The 17,938-nt window shown below is 44.0% G+C and overlaps 2 protein-coding genes across 5 annotated transcripts in view; one reads left to right on the top strand and one right to left on the bottom strand.

The window, feature by feature from the left end:
* Nucleotides 1-3,545, top strand: part of cacnb3a (calcium channel, voltage-dependent, beta 3a) — a 44,853-nt gene extending 41,308 nt beyond the window's left edge. The window contains exon 14 of one of the 3 annotated variants that reach the window (XM_037541310.1): nucleotides 1,661-3,545. In XM_037541310.1, the coding sequence (XP_037397207.1) occupies nucleotides 1,661-2,056 (396 nt within the window). In that variant the 3' untranslated portion in view covers nucleotides 2,057-3,545. The remainder of the gene's footprint in view (nucleotides 1-1,660) is intronic. The other 2 variants (XM_017681739.2, XM_037541311.1) reach the window with 2 other exon arrangements.
* A 3,875-nt stretch (nucleotides 3,546-7,420) lies between these two features.
* ddx23 (DEAD (Asp-Glu-Ala-Asp) box polypeptide 23) lies at nucleotides 7,421-17,906 on the bottom strand. Of its 2 annotated transcripts, XM_017681732.2 has the most exons (18): nucleotides 17,770-17,856; nucleotides 16,983-17,036; nucleotides 16,568-16,743; nucleotides 16,315-16,428; nucleotides 16,072-16,165; nucleotides 15,914-15,979; nucleotides 14,945-15,083; nucleotides 14,122-14,255; nucleotides 13,811-13,923; nucleotides 13,007-13,150; nucleotides 12,608-12,833; nucleotides 12,357-12,502; nucleotides 11,993-12,170; nucleotides 10,853-11,095; nucleotides 10,503-10,654; nucleotides 10,283-10,391; nucleotides 9,994-10,168; nucleotides 7,421-9,142 (listed from the first exon to the last, which is right to left on the bottom strand). In XM_017681732.2, the coding sequence occupies exons 3-18, from the start codon at nucleotides 16,741-16,743 to the stop codon at nucleotides 8,919-8,921; spliced, it is 2,433 nt and encodes an 810-aa protein (XP_017537221.1). In that variant the 5' UTR covers nucleotides 16,983-17,036; nucleotides 17,770-17,856; the 3' UTR covers nucleotides 7,421-8,918. The 2 variants fall into 2 exon arrangements, with proteins under 2 accessions (XP_017537221.1, XP_017537220.1); XM_017681731.2 differs by lacking the exon at nucleotides 16,983-17,036 and having other exon boundaries at nucleotides 7,840-9,142; nucleotides 17,770-17,906.
* Nucleotides 17,907-17,938: the final 32 nt, after the last annotated feature.

Below are 17,938 nucleotides of genomic sequence, written 5' to 3'. Positions count from 1 at the left end.
AATTAAAACACTTAAGAACAAAACTACTCAAACGCTCCACCACCCAAATAAAACATACACAGCTAACAACCTCACACAGTTAACTCTGCACTGAAGTGCAGCAGCTAGTAAAGGAAATGTATTGGGAGGGTAAAGTATTAAACGACCATGGAAATGGTGTGAAAAGCTCCAAACAGTAAGGCTAAATGTTTTCCCTCATGTAAGTAATAAATATGGTGTATAAATAACTCATTATTTGATGATAACAGTCATAATGATGCCCACGATTCCTAAATACCTTGCTGTGACTGATGCTCCTCCACCCCACTGTCCCTTGGCTGGTTTTCACATAGAGTTCTTCATGAACTCCATGAGATGAATTCACAAAGCAGATACAGTGGTGGGGTTTCCTCCTCCTCCTCCTCCTCCTCCTTTGGGGTAACACTGTGTCTGTAATGACTGATTCTGGAGGGTCTGTATCTGAAATGAGAGACGAATGCTTTGTGAATGAAACCTCCTTTAACGCAGCCTCTCATGCTAATGACCCCCCTTTTGTCCAGTGGAAACTTTGCTGCCCTGATTTTGCAACTAATGCCTGTCGATTGTTCACTGATGCTGTTTCTGCTGATACACATAAGTTCTGTAATCATAAATCGGTGTTTTACTCCCTGGTCCTGGAGGCCCACCGCTCTGGTTCAGGACCGGGGTGCCTTAATGACTGACGTGCATCTGTTCCCTTCACGTAACCTGTCTGTAGGTGCAGTGTGTGTTTCAGGGCCCGGTCCGTATGCACATCATCACAGATGTTTAAGAATCTAAAATTCCAATAAACAATCATTTTGGTCCAATATAATGTTATATGGTCAAACGTCCAGTTCGTAACCGTTATTCACGGCTGTATCACATCGACTGAGCTGTAATTGGGTAATTTATAACCTGCAGCAGTAATTTGGTGAGCAAAGCTACTTATAAGGCAAAGTTTCTGGTTTAAACACTGATTTATTATGATTTTCCATTATTTATGGTAAAATATACGCAGTGTACAGTGACGGATGAACTGATCATCAGTCTGTGGCAACACCAGGGGTTTCCAGTGCCAGTGCCCGGGACCCCATTCTCTGGACCTGTGTGCTTCCCTCGCTCTGACGGCTTTCTGTGGGCGAGGTCAGGTGGTTCATTAGTTGATGACTTGAACCAGGTGTGTCACATGAGGCATAGAAAAAAAATGTGAACGCGCGGGTCACCAGGACTGAGACTGCTCTAAACAGACTACACTTCTTAGTGAAATAATTGTTGTTGTAATTTTAAAAACTTGTATATTTATCATATTTTATGTTATATAAGCCACGCAAGGCTGAGCATCCACACGAGGGTTCTTTAATCTCTGCGTGTCTGCATCACAGTACTAAACACAGCGTTCTCATTAGCGCTGATAAAGACATTAATTGGTGCTTCATCACTGATAAAGTTGTGTAAACTTGATATAGACTGATTTTATCATTATATTTATAAACTGAGTATATCGGTCGGGCCCTGGTGTATTTACATGTCTCCAGTCTGTATCCAGGTCTAGAAGTGAGTCATTTTTCTTAGGAATGAAAAAAGCTTCAGTGAGACGCCCTGGATAACGTCTCTGGATGTCTCACTTCCTTTCGTCTCTCACTTTCTCGCTCTGCCCCAGAACCAGAACCAGCAGCTGTTGTCGGCGGGGGGTGCGGGGGGTGTGGAGGAGGAAGAGCAGGGAGAGCAGGACAGCCTCATGCCATCAGACGAGGCCAGTGACTCGCGCTCGCTCCGGCGCAGCACTTCGCGCTCCCTGCACCCCCCAGAGGATGATGAAGAGGAGGAGGAGGAGGAAGAGGAGTGTGAGGAAGAAGAGGAAGAGTATGAGCCCCCCCGACACTCCCACACATACCGGGATGCGTATCCGCCCAACAGGAACCATCCTGGCGGCGTCCACAGCGCCAACGGGCACGAGTCACAGGACCGGCTGCTGCAGCAACGAGACTCACAGGACGGCCACAATCACCGTGGCAACCGGCAGCGCCCGCGGGCCTGGCCAAGAGATAACTACTGAGAGCCGAGTGCAGAGATCAGAGGAGGATGAATAGAGGAGTGTGAGTGTACGGTAGTGTATGGAGAACAGGGGTGCAGCTCTGCGGGGGTTAAAGTTGCAAGAGGAACTAAAGCACTGAAAAAAAGAATGAATTTAATTTACTTGATTCAAATGTGTTCAAATCATTCTGCTTAAATATATCACATTAACACAACCGAAAAAGATTAAACATGGATATGTTGGGATACTAAACTCACTCGCGGCGAGCATTTCAGCGCTGCTCCTGCAGGCTCCGCGTCAGGGGCTCATTCAGTGGGGCAGTGCCCCGTCACCCAGTCATCATGCCCCTCACCCCCAAAGGCCCCTCTCACCATCTAGTCCTGTTGCTGAGCCTGTAGTTCTGAAAAGCCACCATTCCACACATCTCACTCCTAAAAGATAAAATAACAATGTGTGTGAGAAAGTCTGCAGATGAAAATACTAAAGTCGAGCGTAGAAACGGTGGAAAGTGGTGGAAAGCCGGCCACTCTGGACAAACAGATGAGAGAATTCAGCAAACCTGCTCAAACACATGGCAGAACGATTCAATCTGCCATCCAGATGAAGGGTATGCAGCAAAATACTACCAAATACAGCACTAAATGCTCATTTATATTAATTAATTAGTTTGAATACTTTTACTTTATCAAAGATCTTCTGAGTTATTTTAAACTTGGTCTTTATTATTGATTGAAGTAAATAATAAATTCATTATTATTAAATATGATATGAATTTGCCCCAAGACTACTACAGAGTGTCCATGACTACTTTTGAGCACTGTAAGTAAAAGAGCCAAAATTGTGTTGAAGTAATATCATTTACTGTGGAAAATGAACACATTTGACCCAGTTTGGTTCAGTGCATCACTGTTCTTCAGCGTACAGTGAGTTGCTCTATGGGCTCCACAGCACCGCAGTTTATTGCACTATTGTGGTTCATTTACAAGGCAGCTCGCCTCTATTAGGCTCAAGATCATGTCCATCTGGAGGAAGTGATTTGAGCATTTTTAAGTCCAACACTGGTCAGTGTAACAGAAATCGAGCTAATTTAAGCCCTGTACCTAATGAGGATCAATGAGGATCAAAGGGGACAGGAGAAGCACTTTTTCAGCATGAAATATAAAACAGTGAAAATATCTGTAGCATTTTGTTGCATCTCAGCCTTTCTTAGGGTTTCTCTTGTTGAGGTAGATATTTTTAAAAGCGTCCATACGACTTTTAAGAAAGCAAGTCGTGTACGTGAATGCTCACCTTTTTCTGTGACCATTCAGAGATGTAGCATACAGTGTTTGACCCCCCCACCCCCCCACCCCCAGGTCCCCAAAAAGACCATGTATTTGCTGAAGACATTAAGGAGAGGGTGGTCCGAACAGGGTAGCGTTCTCGAATAGAGACGACCAGTGAGATGGATGCTGCTGATTGCATATAACCCTTTTTCACTTCGTCTTCCCGTGCCACCCCCCCCCCCCCTCCCCCCCCCCCCCTCCCTCCCCCCCCCCCCTTTTTTTTTTTGCTATGACACCTTCATTTGCAACGCTAATAGCATGTGATGAATGTAAGAATGCGGCGAGTATCCAAGCCAGTTTCGTTTGAGGCCTGTAGAGAAAAGTGAACGGAGTGATGTTAATATTAGGCCCTTTTTTAAAGCAGCCGATGTAGCCTGACATTCTCCCTTTCATGTTTATAGGAGGAAATAATGTTTGGAAGCAACTCTGAAAAGATGCCAGGGAATATTAAAGGGATGCTCCAGCGTCTTTGAAGCGTACAGCATCTTTACTGCATGTACAGTTAATTTCTCTGTATTTAGAAAAGAACAGAAACTCTGACTCAAAACACGCTTATAATAGAAGTCACTGGACAAATATATAAGCTTTGATACCTTTACTAACTACAGAGGAACCAAACACTGTCCACAGTAATCGGAGGTAGAGGTGCAGCAGAAAGGATTTGGTTGAAAAACGGTGGAGTATTCCTTTACAGGGGAATTCCACCAAACTGTTTCCAAATCATTAAGGTGCAACTCATTCAGAGTGTTTTGGTGTGAAATGGTGATGAACTGAGCTTTACAGCGGTGGTGATGGCAACCAGGGGCCACAATGTCTACGATGCAAGTGTAGCCATTATATTTACCAGAGCAAGTTTTTACTTGTTTTGCAGATTATATTAAAATTACATGAATTTTCAGGCGCTGTTATACGCCATTAACGTGTTTTAAAAAGGTTTTAAGTCAAAATATCGTAACACGTGTCAGGCAGCGTGTTTATATTGATTTTGTGTAAAAGCTTTCCGTGAGGTGGCACTTCATATTATTCCTGTAAGGGATGCGCATGTGTGCTCCGTCTTCCTTACGTTCCTCTCCCGGCATGAAATCCTACCAATTCCCCTCAGTTCTTATTGAGTAGTGAAAGTGTTGTAGTGTGTTCCTCTGCATGCCAGTAGATTTTTGTGCCGTCACTTTAACAGGTACCGAGCCCCTGAAGTGCCATTACCCAAACAAACAAATATGACATTGTGTTCCTTTGCAATAGTTTCTTATCCCCTCTCAGTTTTGCATTCCTAAAATCCACTGTATTTGCAAGGAAACGCTAAATTATTGGGAGGGAACACAATGTCACTGCTTCTTTAAACCCCGGCCCTTTAGGGCTTTGTAAGAAGATACTTGGTCTTAATTATCTGGTTAACTAGATATCTATAAACAGTTCCCAGCAGCACAGCTGAGAACAACTCTGACTCAGGTTCTCTTTAATGGTGCGCATCACATCAGACAACTCAACTGTTTAAACATCCAGCAACTTTGGTGGAATTTCCCTTTAAACTGTTGTGTTTGAACAAAGACAGACAGTTTGGTCTTAAATACAATCACACTTTCTTCACATACTTCGTACTGAAGGGGATGTTGTATCTTCAGTGATGGAGTGATCTAATGATGGAGTGATCTTTCTCCTTCCTCTCACCCTCTTTCTCCTCCTCCAGTGGAGGCGTGGGGACCTGTGGCTGTGGCCTCGTAAAGAGGGGGTTGCTGTGGACCTGGATAAAACGAAGCACCATGTGCACTGCACTCGTTAGAAAAGCCTCACGTCTGCTTCTTTAATAAGTCTGACAGTCATCAAAGCAGCAGGCGTGAACGCGGCTAAACCCCGAACCAGTTGGCTAAAGGAAAAGAGTCACTACAATGACTCGACTCGAATCTTACCTGTAGCAGCTCAGGTTAAGGTTCATCCCGTATAGGACGACTTCAACTGGCCTTAACTTTTATTTGTGTGTATCTTTAACACTGCATGATTAAGAGATCATATTTAGGACTATTTGCACATTAGGGTTGGAAGAGGACCTTAAGAAAACATATGAGTGTATATTAGAGTAGAAAAATCTACTCTCTTATTTTTTATTCTTCATTTATTTTACTCTTTTTCAAACCTGCACCAGGATAATAGTAATGCATCTGCGAATGTGCAAGTAGTGTATATACTGAATGGGCACATGATCTTGAATATACTTCGTTAGCAAGTCATTTTACTTTGTTATTATGGAACTGCACCAAGTTTCGAAGAGATGTTTGCAATGTTCACAGTTGGAGTTGCTCGCTCTCTTTCAAAGTACTATGAGGTGAAACAAACCGGGACGTCGGGTGTCGTGGGTGTAGTAACTCGTGTAAAGCTGCAGTACACTGTCATATCGCATCGCTACATTCAAGGGGTATTTTTAATCATGTGGTGCGCCGTTTATAAATAGGTGCACTATGTTGTCCTTGTCAACCAGGAAACCGTTCAGAGTGAATGTACAGTGCATGCCTTAAACACCACATCAAAGCGGGTTTGATTGTATTATTCCCACAAACTCATCAAACTCTTAACTCATCGCATTTTAAATTTAGGCCCAGTTCATGCCTGTTTGTCAGGAACCACTGGGGAATCAGCTGGACTGCTCACAATGTGTCTGCAAACAGATTTTTATTAGGTACAGTAAAACGTGTCTGCGTTAGCTGCCTGTACGACACGGAGCCGCAGAGCATGTCCAAAAATCTAAGTGTATTTCTTCAAAACAGCCACAACATGGAAAACAAACAATAAAAGGAACTGTAACTACTGTTAAAGTTCAAAAAAGGAACAAAAGGGCCCCATCAATTCACGCTGAATTTATCAGGAAAGATACAAAATACAGGGCAGCCAATCAGAACAGAGACATTTACATAGATGGGTCTTAAATAACAAACAGCCTGTTTAATTCTGAGAAAAAGAGTGAGGCTATCTGGGCGTTTGCTTTCCCTGGCAGTGGAAACAGAGACCTCTAGTGTTCCGTGCTCATCGTTACATTAAGCTGGAGTGACCAACGATTTGGTCACCTTTTTTGCATAATTTTGCATCTTGTTTACAGAAATGATATAATTATGTAGAACACGCGACGTGTTTCTCTCTCTTGGTCAACTAGACGGACAGTGGACGTCCCGTCATGCTGTCTCAGTGACAGACACGAAACTGAATGTTTACTGCTTCACAATTCAACACAAAGGATTTTACAAACCTATGTGCTCTTACATGTCATGGTGCTCGGAGAACCGTCCCCCATAACCGACTCACGGTCACTGCATCTCCCTGAGCCGAAGGCCAGGGGTGTTAGTTCCTCCACACAGAGCTACGCTGAGTCCGTTTTAGTGTACTGCATCTTTATCTGCCTCTCCGCGTCTCACTGGTATCTTTATCTATTGTTCTGTATTTTGGGAAAAAAGAAACAGCATGACTGGAAAAAAGAAAAAATCTATGCAAGTGTTGCATGAGAATCTGATTGTTTCTACGTTCTGATCTACTTTAGTAACGTATCGACTCTTCTTCCCATTCTGATCCATCTGTTTTGTACTGAGCACAGAAAGATGGGGATGATTCCCTGAAAGATAAAACGATGTGAAAGCTTCTTTATAATCTCACGGGCTTCGATTCTTCCAGTTTTTTTAGAGTTCTTTTAAAAACGGTGCAGTTAGTTACAGTAAGTATAACGGATCTGGATCAGGTGCGTTTATGTTCAGTGTGTGAAATATGGATATGATCCTATAAGTAATATGTATTAACGAAATTGTAAATGGTTTAAAACCATCAGTGTTTACAAAGGAAGAGAGAACCTGAATGAAACTGTTAAGATAGAACTCAAGACCTTTAAGATTCATGATGACCGTAGTGTGTGGGCATGCTGTCCACTCCGGGCGTGACGTCCTGTTAAAACTAAGCCTTGCATGTCAGACACTTTAAACACGCACCGAGGTTTAGTTTCTGTATTTAGGCATCACGTTGTTTTCTAGCGCACCGGGACAGTAACAACAATAAACGTTTCTTTTTCTTATTTTTGGGCTATAAGAAGCACAAGTTTTACAGCGAGTCTGATTTGACGGATTTATTTTGTCTGATTTATTCTGTATGCAATACAAATGTGGAAAGATGCCGCCTTAGAACATCAAGACTTCCTTTTCTGTGTATTTAGAGAAAAAAAAAATATATATATATATTGCACTACTTATTTTCTTTCTTGATGTCTGCTTTGTAATGCAATAAATGCACTAGCTATGACCCCAACAGACACTACACCGGTCTTCTGGCGCTGTCTGACCGCCCTCTCGCCCCATCTTTCTGAAGAAAAAATCTGCTTGATGCTGTATAGAATGCTTTCTATTTAAATGAACCTTAAAATGCTGATAGTTATAATAAACATAACATTTTATGTACTTTTAATATTGTTGTGGTGTCTTTATTTTGTATTTTCTTGATGAAAACAGCAGATCAGAGACGGACTCAGCCAAACTGGCTTTATTACTAGTTCATAGAAATGAATGTAATTAAGAAACTGGATGATCTTAACAGGTTTGTCTAATGAAACAGTGACTCAAACTCTTTCTGTACTCTTACACAGTTAAACACCAGCATTTACATAAAAAAAAAAAAAAAAAACTAAAAAACTTTATATTTCAGTTCAGCGGCGTGTGAACGTAGCCCAAATTCACCCCCGACAGGGGCACTTACAGATTATAATCCATGATATAATTACGGTTTTAGGAGAGGATCAGAGAAGGGGTCATCAATCTTATCCACAAGCAGCTGATGTGGCTGCAGGTTTTCACACCAACCAAGCAGGAGCAGATATCACACAACTGATCAGCTGACTGAAAAATGAGATCAGGCTACTGCCCTGGCATCCCAGAAGGCTGCTAAGGAGTTGCTCGCCTGTTGCTATGGTATCCCAGGTGGTTGCTAACGTGTGCGTATACGTGCACTAGATCGTGTGTGAGCCTGTGTGTAACATCTGTGAGGGGCTGTGTTAGACGGCAACTGGCACGTGCGTCACGTCGGGTGTCGTGGGTGTATTAACTCGTATGAAGCTGCAGTACACGGTCATATTTCATCGCTACGTTTAAGGTGTAACGTAAGGTTAATGTCCTCTGTGATCATTTGTGGCCGTATGATTAGAATTTTCTCCACATTCCAGCATTTATTTTGTAAAGGAAGGAAAAATGTGTTTTAACGAACGCTGTATGAACATCATACCTGTGACTGGCTCCAAAAGCATAAGCGCATTATTCCTGTATAAGCTCTACGTTCCTGCAAAGTTATGTGGTTCTCTCTCAAAAACCGCGCCCTGAGAAAACAGCACTGAAAAGCATGGAATAATGAGATGAACAGTAAGTTGACTTTGTTAAGCCAACTTAATTAACAGACGCAGAAGAGATTCTGCTTGATTGGAATGAAAACCCGCAGAGACATCAGCCGTATCTGGTTAAGACAGGTAGTCATGGTAGCAGTGGGCATACAGAGAGATAGAGATGCCCAAACGAGTGTCCACTGTGACCTGGCTCTGGGGATCTTCAGGCAAAGATGGTTTCTTCTCTCCTCTTCTTGGTGAGGATGGTTCCGGGCTTGTGTTGAGCATCTGGATGGTTGGCGAGCTCTGGTGGGCATGTGGACACAGGGCTCTCCAGGATAGCCTGTTTCAGGTCGTAGAAGACAGACGAGTCTTCTTTGGTCAAGAAGGTCATGGCCACACCACTCTTTCCAGCACGACCCGTTCGGCCAATACGATGGATATAGTCTACCGGCACACAGGGAACACAAACCACAGTTACTTTCGGGATCGTTTGCATGAAGGTTTCATGTTGTGCAGTCAGCCGTAATCCTGTTTCATCCCTCCCCCCTGCGACTCAGCCCTGCTAAGAGCCTTCTATGTTGTGTATTCTCATCTTTTCTCCGTTAGCTAACTGGCTAACTTTCCTGTTCCACCTTAAATAGTTCAGCAGTTCTGATGCATGAAGCACCAGAATGTCACTGCTGCTCCATTTAAGGTGGAACAGGAAAATTTGTACAAGAATCTGGAGAATCTCTGACTTCAGCTTCACATCACTGAAGAATTAGGGGGGGGGGATAATAAATAATTGCCCCCCTCTTTGAAGGCGTATGATCCCTAAATGTAACTAAAGCCCAGCAGTGAGGAGCTGAACTTTCCCCTCCTCTGCTGTCCCTGCAGACGGGCAGGGTCGCCTACAGAGCGGCGCTAGTAGCTGTTAATGAAGTGATGCTCTTTTATTAGAGGGGCTCATTTCAGAGGAAGATCTCAACCACTGCCCTGTAGCTCAGGAACAAGGGTGACACTCGAAAACAAGGGGCAGGGGTAAAAGGAGGAATGGGACTGGGCCTTTGTGTCTTATCACTTAAACCACAAATTGCTGGAAATTCAACTGTTTAATGCACCAAACCTGGGAATTCAATGTCTTTCATGACATACTGGGCCACAAAGTATGAATGAATAGTTTCGGATCTAATGGATGGTTCATACGAAAAACAAACTCATTTCTCCCCTAAATTTCTCTCTAGCAAGCCCAAAGCAGTGAGAGGAAGCCAGCTGGAAGTGTGGTATATAGATAAATACTCCAGCATCAGACTCACCCTCGATGTTCTTGGCCATGTCATAGTTGATGACCATGGAGACGTCCTGGATGTCGATACCTCTACCAGCCACATCAGTGGCCACCAGGATGTCTTTGGCTCCAGCCTTCAGGTTGGACAGAGCGAACTCTCTCTGCTCCTGTCCTTTGCCACCGTGCAGTGTACAGGCATTGTACTGAGGAGAGATGGAAACAGAACGCGTTCAGAAGCATCCGAGCTACTCAATGTGCCTGAAAGTCGAGCTGAAACAGAGACTAACAGCAGCATCTGATAGTAATTTGACACTTACGCCCATTTTCTCCAGAGACTTGGCCAACACATCGCAGCCCTTCTTCTGATTGACGAAGATAATGATAGGTGGCTCAAATCCACGTGAGAGGACTTCCAGAAGTTTCTTCCTGTTTACAGCACACAGATAATCACTCAGATTAACTGTTCAACTTGGAGAAACATCTGATGTTGTATTAAAGTGTTCTGAATGCTGCATGTATGAACGTGTGCGTTCTGACCTCTTCTCACCCTCCGACATGAGGATGACCTTCTGCTCCACTCTCTCATGCGGTTTGCCTGCAGAGCCAATGTAGACCACTGCAGGGCGCCGCAAATAACTTCTGGCCAGTCGTTCTACAGCTGGAGGCATAGTGGCTGTGAACATGACCGTCTAAAAGGACAGAATACCAAACAGAATCAGGATAGAAAAACAAGAAAAAGCATATTATGAAAGTAGAAGTGCACGTATTTTATTATTAACCCATATTTTTCATTTGACCGTCTGTCCACGTGAAACTGCACGCACTGGTTCTATAAATCAGTGTTTCTGAAATGTCATGTTCTGCTTTCGTGTTCAGGCTCTTCTGACCTGTCTGTATTTGTGTTTGCCAGATTCGAAGTTCAGCGTCATTTTCTCAGGATCCTCAGCTTCATCCGTGTCCGGTTTCTGATTGGTCACAGGAATATATTCCAGAATCTTCTGGACATCGGGTTCGAAACCCATGTCAATCATCCTGTCAGCCTCGTCCAGTACCACGTACGTGCACCTGCCGAGCACCAGGTAGCGATTCTCCAACACGTCAATTAAACGACCTGGTGTAGCGATCACTATCTGAAGATGAAAATCAAGAAAAATCCTCAGACCTTTAGCACCATTTGCATTCCAATATGTTGACATAACATATTTTATATAACACGAAACACAAATAAATGAAAACTTGTTTAGGGGTGTAAATGATTAACCGATTGCAGGACAATAAAAAAAGTTATGAGACGTTCATACTGAGCAGATGACAAGAACACAACTCCATCAAATTAAAAAAGGAAATATCCACAAGCAATAAGACAGACAACTACTTCACAGCTGATGTCTGAGAGACAGCGTGACGACTGCTCTGAGCCCTGATCTCGGTGTTTGTTAGTTTTAATGCAGTGATGCTAGTTTAGTTACGGATATTGAACTTTCAGTAGCTTATCGTTGTATATTTCAGGTTTTTCTGTCATTTAAATGTGTTTTATGCTTTAATGCTTTAAATGTGGCCAATCAGATTTCAGAACCAGAACTTTATATATATATATATATATATATATATATATATATATATATATAAAAAAAAGTGTGATGCACACTTTGTGGGTCTAGTACTTGATTTTGGGTTTGCTAGTTAACAGTAAACAGCTGACTAATGACAGTTATCAAAAAAAGGCAAAATCTTAATCATTTCTAATGTTTAATCACTAAATAAATTTGTATTTAGTAGGTTAAAGAACTGAGGGCCAGATTTGAGCAGAGTTTGGTGTTTTCCCTGCTCTAACACACAGACTAAACCTGGAAATGAACTGCTGAGTTGCATCAGGCGTGTTTGAGCCGGGAAATGACCAAACTTTGCAGGAGCAATTAAACCCACAAGAAAGCAAGTACCACATTTTTCTCATTTAAAAACAAACAAAAACACAAAATCAGATGTAAAAAAAAAAAAAAAAAAAAAAAAAAAAAGTAGCCGCTGACCTCGCAACCCATCCTAAGTCTGAAACCTTGGTCCTCTCTGGAGATTCCTCCAATCACAGCCACTGTCCGGATGCCCAGTGGTTTGCCAAACTTGATGGTCTCCTCTTCAATTTGTTGGGCCAACTCACGGGTGGGGGCTAAGATTACTGCATACGGTCCCTGATCGGAGTCCTCGATCCTGACAACAGCAACACAAATACACCAGCTCTTCATCTGAGCTTTGACATTCATTTTAAAGTATGATTAGAAATTTCACCACTGAATTTTGTGGTGAACAGCAATAACAACCATTTTCGGCTTCACGGTCACCGTTTACTGAAACGCTGAACTTTGAGTTTGAGAATAGACGTCTTGCTCATCTCACCTGTCAATCTTTGGCAGAGTGGTGATCCAGACCAATAAGGGAATGAGGAAAGCAGCAGTTTTACCGCTACCAGTCTCAGCCACGCCGATGATGTCACGGTTCTGTAAGCCAATAGGAATGGCCTGTCTCTGGATGGGTGTTGGTTCCTAATAAAACATAAAATTATTAACCCTGTGAAAATAAAGCCTGGGCAGACAAAAACACCACACAACACTACTGGACAGTTTATTCGGCACTGGGAAAGATCCAACCTTGTAACCACACTTGTCGATGACCTCCAGGATGTGAGGGGGCAGGTCGAACTCTTTCCAGTTGCGGATGGGGTTGGGGATTTTGCCTCCCTTGGTGGTGATGCTGTAATCCTCCCGAAAGATTCTCCAGTCTCTGTCCGTCATCTCGTCCAGCTTCTTCTGAGACCAGTGCCTGTCGTCCCATCGCTGCTTGGCCTCCTTCTTGCGCATCTTCTTCAGGCGCTGCCTGCACAGAGACACAGGAGCGAGCGCCCAGTTTAGACCAGAACCATTTACCTTCTCACATTTCACAGCTTCAAAAGAGGCCAAGTCAGGGAAACCTTCACTGTGCTTTAAGAGGATGGCTTGTTTACGTATGAGGGAGTGAGAGATGGAGACGAGAGAGAGAGACACACTCACTCTTCCTGCTCTTTTTCCTCCATGGTGCGCCGCTTCTCCATCAGGTCGCCATAAAAACGAGACTGATCTCTCTTCTGCTGTTTGAGGTCAATTCCTGCAATGAAACCACGACCATACAGCTGCACCTGGTGCTTCTCCTTATACCTGAACACAAACACAGACTTCAACCACTGGAAGGAAACAGACTCGAGATACCAATGCAAACAGAACAACTGATTAAACAGATGATTTGTCATCATTAACCATCACTTCAGTCAAAATTCGGGGTTCTCAATGCAACAAACACAGAGCGTTTGTGTGACTTCTTTCCAGTTCAGGTGAACATAAATCTAAAGAGTTTTCCGAAACGGAGCATCCAAAAACGCATTCCTGCAATAAATTACTAATGCACTTCACTTTTTCCCAGTTTGCCTTTTTCACTCATCCGTAGTTACAGGGTAAACAATTAAAATCCACAGTCCTTGTTTATGCTGAATTTAATATATCAGGAAAAAATAAAACAAAAAAATGGTGCACAAGTTATGGCACGCTTTTTTTAGTAAATAAACGAATATTGTGCACAAGAACTTGGAGAAATAGCCACATACAGGTTTAATCCCCATAGAAGATGTAACTTTACCCAGCAGTGTTGTTTGAAATATAAAACCACCGCTGCTCTCTCTGGATGCCAGCGAGGAAATGGAAAAACGAATTTAATCCAAAAATACAAAAGATGAAATTTATGTTCATCTTTTTATCTGTTAAAAGCAGCATAAATAAAGTTCGACTTCACTGCCTGAACATCTGCAGGGCTCTGACTCTTACAGTGGATTGTAGTCGATTGAAGTGTCCTCAGAAGCATCCCACTCGAACACAAACTTCCGGTCGTTCAGGTGTCTAGTGCGCCGCCGTTTCTTCATGCCACCTAAATAACGCTCCTGAGAATCAAACGGGTTAAAGCTTATGAGACCGTAGGTCATCAGTGAAGTACATATCATCATCATCATCATCATCATCAGTATACAATCTTGCATGACTTCTGTATGTTAACATGTTGCATGGTTAGACTTCATCAAGCTACACGGTCCTTTACAGGCACCACTCGCAGGTTATTTATCTATTTATTTGATCCTCACTTTGATGGCCTGCAATTCTTTGCCCTTGTCCTTCACTTCTCGTATCTTCTGTCGTTCTTCATCGTCTTCGTTTCCGTTGTTCTCTCTCTCCATTCGTTCCCTGCGTTCACGCCGCTCTCGCTCCTGAGGATCCTCTGTGCCACACAAAGACATTAACGTCACAAAGGGTCACTTTTGACACGGAACACGTTCCTTTGTAGACGCAGACGTCCGAACGTTACTGCCCAGCTAACGTCGTTAAAGCTGGTAATCAGAACTAATTAATACAGTCACGGTTCTTTAATTTACGTCTTTTACATTACGTCACAAATGTGCGTTTCCACAGAAGTGATTTTTCACTGTTCTACTTTTGAGCGAGAGACTTTTCATTTGGACTAAACTATGTTCCCTGATTGTTTTAATAAAGGCTCTTTATTTTTCAATCTCATTACGATAAGATACGCAAAAGTGGATGTAAACCGTCGCCAATACGTTTACTGCAATAAAATACTGTTTAAAATAATAATGCAGTTTTACACTAAAGGGGAAAAGGGAAAAAAGTCCATCACATTTCTTTTGCACTAATTTCTAAACTGAACTGCTGTTAAATGTTTTCAGTACTAATCTAAATCTTTGCTTTCTGTACTGGGGTAAAATCTGCTTTAAGGCCACAGTGACGTCATAACGTCCCATTATGTCACTTAGTCCTAATTAGCACCGCAACGACTTTGACATACAGACCAATACTTTAAATGTGGACTCATCACTCTCACATCTTCAAACGAAAAAGGAGATTTTTCCATTTTTTATTAAATAATCAATGTTAAGTGACTGTAACTCTCACCTAACATCTTCCTGCCAATGTCCTGGAACACCCTCCTCTTCCTCCTCTCATCATCGATCTGCCGGCGGCGTTCCTCTGCTATAACCTCCCTGCGCTTCAGAGCCTCTGCCTCTCGCTCAGCCTTAGACAGGAACTTGGGCTACAGAAAACAAGGAACACAAACACAATCGGTCAGTGTGCAAATCTATCATCAGTGTTACCGTCTAGTGTCCAAAACCTTGTCCTTCAAAAAGGAACTTTACACAAATAGTAACACCCCCCCCCCCAAACCAAACACACACACACACACACACACACACACACAGGGAGATTCACTCAAAAGAGGCCCTGAATATTCTGGAATATCTCTCTCTAGGACGAAGCGATCTGAACCAAACAACATACAATGAGCTCCTCAGTATACGGGCTGCGGTCAGGATGCCCTCGCGTCGGACCGATGAGGGAGGTGCTGGACAACCGGCGCAACATTTAACCCCTGTTAGCACGGAGTGCCGCGTTGAAACGCGTCTGGTAGAATTAAGATTAAGTGACCCTCATTAGTCCCACAGCAGGGAAATTTCACCTCCGCATTTAACCCATCAGTGCAGTGAAACACCACACACACACACTAGTGAATACACACACTAGGGGGCAGTGAGCACACTTAGCCAGAGCAGTGGGCAGCCCAATCCGCAACGCCTGGGGAGCAGTTGGGGGTTAGGCGTCTTGCTCAAGGACACCTCACTCATGGACTGTCGGCTCTGGGGATTGAACCGGCAACCTTCCAGTCACAAGGCTGGTTCCCTGACCTCCAGCCCACGACTGCCCCACGACTGCCCCAAACGGAGATGTCAAAAATAAAAAAAGGTATGTCCAGTATTTGCTTGGTTCAGGTTGCTTCATCCTAACGGGAGTCATGGCACAAACACCCGGCACATCAAATTAGAAACGTTTGATTTTTCCTGCTCCTTTAATAGGACTTTATCTCACCTTGGCCTCGGCCTCCTCCTCTGCTTTCTTCTTAGCCAGCAGCTCCTCCAGAGACAGAGGCTGCACCTTCAACACGGCAGATTGAAAGAAGAAATGAGAAACACTCAGAACGCATTTAACCGAGCCACTTCAACACGGAGCAACCTCTGACGGGGTACCTTCTCTTTCTTCTTTTCCTCCTCATCCTCTTCTTCTCTCTTCACATCTTTTTCCCTCTTTAATTTTCCATCCTTTGATTTAGGAGAAGAGCTCCTAGGAAGACAGAACAAACGAGCGGGTCACAATAATACTATTAATCTGTTATTAATACTATTAATAATTAATTAATAATACTATTAATCTGTCAGAAAATGCCTGTAGACTGGCCCTCGGGCCACTGGGAACACCTGAACAGTGCATACCTGGACCTCTTACTCCGCTCTTTGTCCCGTCTGTGACTGTCTCTGTCTCGGTCCTTACGGCTTCGGTCTCTGTCCTTATCTCGCTCTCTTTCTTTGTCTTTCTGTCGCCGATCTCTGGAGGCAAAAACACAGAAAAGGCAGCAGAATTTCCACTGAAAATAAACTGGTCCACCAGCCCTGAACGGCCTGGCCTGCTACCACCTTACTACACGCGCTCTTTATTAGCAGCTCCACACAGAGAGTGAGCGAATACCTGTCTGCAGACTTTGATCGGCTGCGGGAACGTTTGCGTTCACGGGAGCGATGCCGCTTGCGTTCCTTCCCCGGAGAACCCTTTCTATCCCTGTCCCGGGAACGTGAGCGGCTCCGCTTTCGCTCTTTGCCCCCTGAGCTTTCCAGGTCTCTTTTTTCAGAGGAGTCTCCAGCCATCTGCGCAGACAGGCGGTAAAGAATGAGAGAAAGGTACTTTACTGTAAACAGACGCTTGCAGGGCTGTTCATGTTACCAGTAGACGTAGAAGAAGTGGCAGAAGACATGACGTGACGTCAGAATAGACACAGCATGGGAGACCTGACTGATCGATTACTGTATATTAATAACTGTAAAGTGAAAATCATTCAGAAGAGTGAATGAGCCGGACAATCAGAACCCACTAAAAACCCACTGACCGTATAACCACACCTGGCACCGCCAGGCCCGAGGCTCGAGAATCGCTGCACACACTGCAAAAATGAAAACACGAGAAAACGAATTAAACACGCAAAACCGAGCCAGGAGGGAAAAACCGCTGAGCACAAACACTCACACTCCACAGAACCCGCCGGGAGTGGGTCCAGCTTAAAGGGACTCAGGGTTACTGTCATTTAAACTGGCCCAGTGTGAGTGTTACTGTCCATAGCAGTAACAACAACAACAACAACAACAATAATAATAAACAACAAGAACAACAATAAGAAGAAGAACACTAATAATAATAATAATAATAATAATAATAATAATAATAATAATGCTGACTGAGTGGAATGGGAGCTGGGGAAGGTCTTTAATTTATACCAGGGAGAATCAGATTTCCTCCAAGCAGCTCGGTTCTGACGGTCCGGCTCCGCGCTGGCTCGGCTAATAACACGCCTAGCGGCCCGTCCGCGGCGGCAGCTCGGCGAGCGGAAGCTCCGCCAGTCGCGATCCGGTTAGTTACATTACAGAGAGCCTGCCCTGCCCGGCTGGCCCGGCTGCGCCTTTACTAACTGATGCAGAACCAGCGCGGCTCCCCGGGTCCATTCCCCCTGCTAACATGCTAACATGCTAACACGCAGCGCTCACAAACACCAGAACAGCAGAACCGCTCGCGCCCGAACCGCCCGACCCTGAACCGCGCGGTAAAGACGAACGCCGGGCTAAGCGCGCGCTCGGCTGCTCTGCGGAACCTGAACCGCCGGGTTTCCTGCAGTAACTCACCCTTTAATCCCGAACCGCCGCTTACGGAGCCCGTCCGTTTCACTGGGCAGCCATGTCGTCCGACATTAACATATGACGAACTTCCGCTGGAGCATCACGGGACTTGTAGTTCCTCTGTGAAGGAGCGCGACGAAAATAAAAGCAGCGCGAAACACGTCATCAGTAAATA

This window comes from Pygocentrus nattereri, chromosome 9 (assembly GCF_015220715.1).
Source record: "Pygocentrus nattereri isolate fPygNat1 chromosome 9, fPygNat1.pri, whole genome shotgun sequence".
Taxonomy (NCBI): Eukaryota; Metazoa; Chordata; class Actinopteri; order Characiformes; family Serrasalmidae; genus Pygocentrus; species Pygocentrus nattereri.
Note: the sequence above shows the minus strand (reverse complement) of the source record. Positions and strands in the feature narration are given on the sequence as shown.